The sequence below is a fragment of the Montipora foliosa genome, chromosome 3 (genome assembly GCF_036669935.1).
Source record: "Montipora foliosa isolate CH-2021 chromosome 3, ASM3666993v2, whole genome shotgun sequence".
Classification (NCBI taxonomy): Eukaryota; Metazoa; Cnidaria; class Anthozoa; order Scleractinia; family Acroporidae; genus Montipora; species Montipora foliosa.
The window spans coordinates 34,598,393-34,605,892 of NC_090871.1; the positions used below are offsets into that span (position 1 = coordinate 34,598,393).

General features: G+C 40.4%; 3 protein-coding genes across 4 annotated transcripts in view; 1 reads left to right on the plus strand and 2 right to left on the minus strand.

The window, feature by feature from the left end:
* The window catches only part of LOC137995652 (uncharacterized), a 4,129-nt gene extending 2,619 nt beyond the window's left edge, over positions 1-1,510 (minus strand). Inside the window, exons 1-2 of the mRNA XM_068841176.1 lie at positions 1,414-1,510; positions 1,204-1,348 (exon numbers count right to left, since the gene is read on the minus strand). Of these exons, the coding sequence (XP_068697277.1) occupies positions 1,204-1,348; positions 1,414-1,510 (242 nt within the window). The remainder of the gene's footprint in view (positions 1-1,203; positions 1,349-1,413) is intronic.
* Positions 1-7,500, plus strand: part of LOC137997338 (uncharacterized) — a 36,168-nt gene that overhangs the window by 5,201 nt on the left and 23,467 nt on the right. The window lies entirely within an intron of this gene.
* The window catches only part of LOC137997337 (kazrin-like), a 52,353-nt gene continuing 47,856 nt past the window's right edge, over positions 3,004-7,500 (minus strand). The window contains exon 10 of one of the 2 annotated variants that reach the window (XM_068843273.1): positions 3,004-5,297. Coding sequence is in view for 1 of the 2 variants with exons in the window: in XM_068843272.1 (XP_068699373.1) it covers positions 5,148-5,297 (150 nt within the window). In the remaining variant the exon portion in view is untranslated. The remainder of the gene's footprint in view (positions 5,298-7,500) is intronic. The other variant, XM_068843272.1, reaches the window with a different exon arrangement.

Below are 7,500 nucleotides of genomic sequence, written 5' to 3' on the forward strand. Positions count from 1 at the left end.
CGCAAACACCTCCACCTGCTCTCTGTGTTCGGAAAATTTTATAGCCTTCCAAAGAAACTTCTGCATTTGTTACGCTTGAATTAAGCCAAGACTCACTCACTGCAAAAACATCGTATTTGTTTTTTTAACACAAGATCTTTTAACTGAATTAGATGAGTTCTGTTTTTCAGTGAGCGCATGTTCAAATGAGCGATGTTGAGCTTCGATTTTTGGAGGGGTTTTGTGCTGTTTGGCTTTTTGTCTTCCTTTGTTGATGGTGTTCCAGACGAATTGTTACTAAAAGAGGTGCCAACTTGCATATTTAATAAGTTTGATGAATTCGAAAACCTTTGCTTACAACCAGAGTAGCAAGCTCGTTCACCAGATAACTCAGTTACGTCAATCTTTCTTGGATAAAAAGATGCTCTTAGATGATTACCACCGCGCTGTCCTCTGTAAATTCCAATACAGCGAAGCGTATTCCAAAGATTTGTTGAAAGTGGCTTAATTGCTGTGACCTGTCAGTAAAGCATGACTTGATGAGCTCGTCAATAATTTCGAAGATTTACGTAGCAAAAGAATAGATTCCCTCTTATCAAACCTGGCATCGTTTACTGTAAATGTAGCACGACAAAGCGTCTAATCTAGAAAACCTTTCGAAAAAGACCAGATAAATTCATAAAAGTCTAGAGCTAAAAAACTAAGCAACCATTCAGGCGCTGATTTACATAGCTCATACATCGATGGATCACCACCACATCAAAAGTTGGATCAGTGGATTGATGGATCACTAGATCGGTGGATGACGGTAGTTCAATGAATCAGTGGACTTACTTACTTACTACTTACTTAGGCCCTTCGCCCCCTGCGGAGCATAGGCCATCGATGAGTTTCCTCCACCGCACCCGGTTCTGGGCCGTCCTACCAAGTTCTGTCCAGCTCAGCTCAATGCCCTTCACTTCACAGTCAAAATCTCTCCTCCAGCTGTTTCTAGGGCGCCCTCCTTTCCTCTTCCCCTGGGGATTCCATGAAAGAGCATGCCGCGTGGTGTTACTCGCTGGCTTCCGTAGAGTGTGGCCTATCCAGCCCCACTTCCTCCTTCTTACTTGTAGCGCAATTAGATCTTCTTCTGCCCGTTCCCATAGCTGCTTGTTGGTTACCTTATCCTTTCAGTAAAAGCCAAGAATTCTTCTGAGACAGCTATTAACAAAACTCTGTACTGACCCGTTGAGCAGAACAGTCTTCACATTTGATCTAAATATGCGAAGTTTGGTTCTCACAGATAGCTCTTTCGATGCCCATACCTTCTTCAACATGATAAACACTGCTCTAGCCTTTCCAATCCTTGTAAGTTCATCCTTGTCCGTACCTACAACAAAAAAATATATTTAACATTCTCCAACGGCTGCCCCTTGACCACAACAGGTACCTCACTTGTGGTGTTAGTCCTTAATACTTTAGTCTTCACCTTGTTAATCCTCAGATCCAGTTTAGCCGATTCCTCTGCTAGTCTTGAAGTTTTGTCCTGCATTTATAGATGGTTGTGGGAGAGCAGGGCAAGGTCATCTGTATAATCCAGATCGTCCAACTGCTCCCATGGGGTCCACTGTAATCCGTTGTTACTTGCTTTGGTTACCGATATCATTATATTATCCAATCAATAGCCAGTAAAAATAGAAAGTGGGATAGCAGACAACCTTGTCGCACCCTGTCCTCACTTCCAATGAGTCTGAAAGCTGACCCTCATGGACTACCCGACTAGTAAAACCTTCATAGCTAGACTTAATCAATGTAACAAACGTCTCTAGGATGCCATAAAAGCGCAAGAGCTTCCAAAGAGTCTCACGATCTACACTATCAAACGCCTTCTCATAGTCCATAAAGTTGACATAAAGGGACTAATTCCATTCCAATGATTACTCTATAATCACCCGTAGGGTACATATTTGATCTATGCATGAACGGTCTTTCCTAAAGCCTGCTTGCTGGTCTCTAAGCAGGATGTCCACTGCTGTCCTCATATCCTAACTAGCAGAATTCTGTTTAATACCTTAACCAGAACAGAGAGTAGCATAATACCCCTATGGTTATTGCAATCTCCAAGGTCTCCTTTCTTAGGAACTTTGAATAATACCTTCCCGCCACTCTTCAGGGATGCTCTCTTCTTCCCAAATCCTAGCAAAGAGCCTATGGAGGATATCTACTGATTTTGATAGATCTCCCTTCATGGCCTCGGCAGGAACCCCATCGGGCCCCGTTGCTTTTACCGTCTTTCAGCGCCTGGTTAGCTGTCCTAATCTCTGACTTACTTGGTTTATTACTTGGGATCATCACCTTATCGTGGTGGGGCGGTTTGCATGTTCCAGTGACTATAGAGCTATGTCGACTGGAGTCTTGTACTCCTTGTAGGGTCACCCATGCCGAACAGGTCGAAGGGTAGGGACGAGACAAAGAGTGATCCCACAAATCCTTTTGCGGGAGGTTTGTTTAGGGCTAACACCCTCTACTGTAAAAAATAGTGTTACAGAATCATCGAGGAATCGGTGAACACCGACTGTTATTAGATAACTACAACAACTATGTTCCAGCTTCTTTATAGTGTCTGAGGGCTAGATTAATGGATTGTAAATGGCTCTGATTAACTTTTTTATTTGTATGCAGGGCTAGTTTTGCATATTTTTTTACAATTTGCATTTCCTGAATTTCGTGTTATGTCACATGAGCCACAAGCGGAAACTGCACAAGAAAAGCCTTTGGCACTAGGGCAGTTATCTTATTGTCTCCAATGATAAAAATCTGCCTCTTTGTAGACTCATTGTGTGTGTGCAGGTTTTTTTCATCTGGGGTGAATTTAATTGTTTATCTTAGAACACAGTCATCATAAGTTGTGTAGATCTCTTTCCCTTCCACGTATACAGTTTGCGGCTTATTGCCAAGGCAATTGAGAAGCTCTGTTTTATTTTCATCAACTCTTAAGAAACTTTTCCAATTCTTTGGTATAACTGAGGTCGGTAAAACTGGTCTGCGTGTTCCAGAACCACTGCTTTCTCTTGTACCTGTTTTCAGACTTTTCAGGTAAATGCACATCCCACGACATCTACTCTTAATTCTTTTAATACAAATGGAAGAAAGGAATAGAAGTCTTGAGAATATACCTCCTACGAACGCAGCATTAAAAGAACATGTCAAGCCGGCGGTGTCCAGGGTGGTCATATCTGGGGTAAAGCATTAATAAACCAACCAAGTTACCAAGTCCACAATTTTGGGAATGGGAAAAACAAGGTTCTGAATGCAAACCAGTATGGACATTACTGCCACAAGCACAACATGTTTGCTTGGAACTTGTACGATGTGGTTGTAAGAAGGGATGCATAATTGTGTAACTGTGGAGGTGGATGCGTTAGTCCTAACTGATATAAGGTATGTGATATATGATAGTCTCGATTTCATTGTAAATGAAAACTCAAAATTTAAAACCTATCGTTTGTCAGTTTTACCATCCAATAACACCATATATGAAATAATTACCGTGTTTTTATTTGGAAACGAGGTTTTAAAGCTTGTATTTGGATGTTTTCTTTTAGAGCCTCGTTTCCATGCTAATATTACAAATTCATAGCCTAAAACAACTTTCATAATAAGATTTTCGCTTGTCCCCATATCTGAATTTATTCCATGAGCGCGCGTTGGATATGAGATGGTAAATAGCCAACGAGGCGCGTAGCGCCGAGTTGGCTATAACCACTCTCATATCCAACAAGCGCGAATGGAATAATTGTTTTATTAAATTCCTTAAACTCCAAAAGTTTAGAAGTACGAAATACGAGCGATAAAAGCGAGAAAATCCTAGCGAAATCGAAAAAATTTGATGAAGATGCGATGTTGTGTAATACCTCGTGGTCAGACAGACGCAGGCTCATCACAAAAACATTTCTTACCTTTTCGCGTATCTCTAAGCTTCGAAAGTGATCTAAACTTTCCACAAAAACGTTTTTCTTTTGCTTTATACCGAACGAAATTTCGCTTTCTGGCGTAAACGTTTTTAGTTTAGCAACGCTAAGCGCAATCATTTACCATATAAGGTCAAACTAAGGTATATGAGCTGATAACCGAGATTGAGTGAACCAATCAGAGCATGAGAATTGCATTATCCGAGGTTGAGAATTTAATAATTACGTATAAATGTGCCTTCACGCCAAGTTTCATGCTTGCATTAAATGTGAACGGCTGGACTAATTGAGAAAATTGGCAAACTGCCCTGACACGGAAGGACTACAACCACAGGAGGCATTTCACATTATACATATTCTGACATAACAAATTCTGCAATACACTTCAAACATCAACAGACTTTGAAAAAAGATTCTGACACAAGGTGTGTGAAGACTGTTCTACTCTTTCAAACAATATTCGATAAATTAAAATCCTGCATACTATCTACAATAAATATTATCACTCTGCAGAAAACTTCAATTAAGTCTTTGCAATATATTACAATCTAAAATTGAAATAGTGTAATTGGGAAAATTTCAGCATAGTGATGAGCATTAGTAATTGTCTCTCATAAACTGAATGATGAGGAAAGTCTACTTTGAAAACTTCAATTTGTCATGTGAAAAAACGGTTAATAAACGTATTCAAGCTAACACTTTGAATTTAACAATACAAGTCGCGTAAACAGAGCACAGTAGAGTTAAATTACTTTAAGCACTGTGGCATTCTTAGTTTTTACAAGAACTCCGAAAACCTAAAAGACCCTGTACATGTTCGCTGCCGATTAACTGGGGATTTCTGTATTTTCCAATCAGAAAATGACACCATCTTTCTGGTGCCACCATGGTCATAAATTGAATTCCCTGAGCCGTGCCTCTCCAGGTCTTAAGCACAAACAAGATCCTGCGTAGACCTGTAACACCCAACTTTTCTCGTTCAGTTGTTTTGTTCTTCGAGGTGCGTTTGCCGAGGTACGCTTTGCAGGTTGTTTTTAATTTTTGGTGACCTTTGAAGTTCAGGAACGCACTAATGTTCCTAACTGTTACTGCATACACAATGGCGCTGAGGTTGCCATCGGCAGGAAAAGATCCTTTATGACCTTACAGTATGGTTTACCAGACAAAACTCTCAGCAATGTCGCCAGTAATGTTCTACCCTTAAAGGATAATTTGTAATTATTGCAAAGCCGACTTGGGTCGCATTCGAGAATTCCTCAAGGGACGCCTTTTCATTAAATCAGGGTATGCAGCCTTGGAAACATTAGTATCATCGCTGCTGGTTCTTGACGGTCTGCCTCTTGAACCGGATCGAAGCAAAATCGAGTCCTAATAAAACAAACAAAACATCCATGACATAAAAGCAAGTTTAAAAGGGTATATGAAAAATGGATAAAGTCAGTCTACAATAAGCGACAAAAATAGTTGAGACACTGAACTGGGAAGACAACAATTAGGAAAAAATCACCATAACGTTACATTTTCCACTCGCACTCCCCACTCTTCCCCCCTTCAATGTTGGTAACGAAAAAAGGAAGAGTTGGCGATAAGAAAACAACATTGTTTGGGGGGGGGGGGGGGGGGAAGGGTTTAGATGGAAAGACTTTGGGGGAGAGATTTGTCCGAGATTCCTTAAAAGGGAAAGTGTCTCAACCCTTTTGGTACTTATTGTCTGAACTAGAAATACAGCATTACAGCTAGGTAAAAGACTACGTGGCAATGTTAGAAACATAAATGATTGTACTTGATACTGTTAATTAACACTAGCTGGAAGTAATGGACGTTACAGCTATTTTATCCATTTGACGATGACGTCACAGTAGCGCGCAAACCTAAGTAACAATTCTTGGGTTGCACGCGAGGTCACAAAAAATTAAAATACAAAACTAAAGAGCCTTTTGAGGTTTTATCTTAGTCAGCTACAAAAGGTTTAAAAAAAATATTTTTTGCATGTTTTCAGCTCGGTACCGTGCTTCGTTTTGAAAATAGTGCAGTTTGAATTTCAGAGTTTTTCACAGTGCGTGACATGTTGACGGCTTTCGAAAAACATGCCAGTTACAAAAAAACATCGATTTCCCTCATGTTTTTGTGGCCCAAACAGCCAATATACTAGGAGACGTGTCTATACGAAATGTTTGCTAGTTCAATATACAGTAGAAAGTGCTAAAGACAGCCAAACTAAATTTCAGATGTTTCTAAAGGTTTCCAGCCACCAACGTTGGTGTACTTCAGCAGTACACCAACATGGCGCCTCCATACTAAACTCTACAAACTTGAGTAATATATTTTGCCGAATAACTCAAGTACGGAATATCGCACAGCCCTGAGACTTGGACCCGTTGTTATTTATTACTCTTCTATAACATTTCCATTTCTTGACTCAATTTTTTAAATGGTAAGCGATTTATGTTTTCACTTGGGTGACGTGCAACCCCAAAATAGTGGGGATGGTTTTCCGGTGAAAAATCGACGCCGAAACATGGGCATTTGTCCGTTTTGCAACGGATTGTAAGGGATTGACGTCAAGGGAAAAGGCTAGGATATCTCGGGCCTCGATTTATCGAACTTTAAAGAGCATGGAGATCGTTAAAACTTCCAAGTTGTCGGCAATTTTGACAAATTTGCCATTTTGGCCAGATTTGCCAAATTCGCTTCTAAGTTGTTGGCGATTTTGACAAATTTGCCATTTTCGCCAGATTCGCTGGCTTGCTGAGGGGCCCCTCGTCTTCTCATTTACATTGGCTTCCAAGTAGTCCGCGATTTTGACAAATTTGCCATTTTCGCCCGATTTGCCAAATTCGCTGGCTTGCCAAGGGGCCCCTCTTGTCTCCTCATTTGCATTGGCTTGCAAGTTGTCGCCGATTTTGACAAAATTGCCATTTTTGCCACATTCGCCAAATTTGCCAAATTAGCCGGATTGCCAAGGGGCCCCTTTTGCATGCATGCTCATTTGCATTGGCCTCTAAGTTGTTAGCGATTTTGACAAAGTTGCCATTTTCGCCACATATCTAACTTATTTCTTCTTTTCCAAATTGTTGGCGAAAGTTTGCCATTTTTGTTGTTGTGTACATTTCTCGACATATCTCCCGTTAGAAGAGATAAAAGCGTGAAAGTGGCTAGCCCATGCACAGGCTAAGGATAAACATAAACCAAGCATAAAAATAAACACGGTGTCAAGCTATCCAAAAGCTTCATTAATAACTGCTGTTGCAACTCGCGCATTCCCACAAATTTGAAACCCACGTGATAAAACAGGCATCAATACTGTGAACATTCTTACAATTTATCGCATTAATTTAAATTGGGGAGAATAAAACATACTGGACAGCAAAAGAACCAAATATCATTCTGTAAGACAGAGCACCGGTGGGTAATAGATTAGGTGGCAATTTTTCCCCCTACAACACAGTTAACTCTCTGAAAATGTTAAAATTATCCACGAGTTGGCATGTGGACTCCCACCCGTCAATTGTAAGTTTTCCACTTTTGATCGAACACATTTTGATCGACATTTTGCTTAAGACCTTTGCAA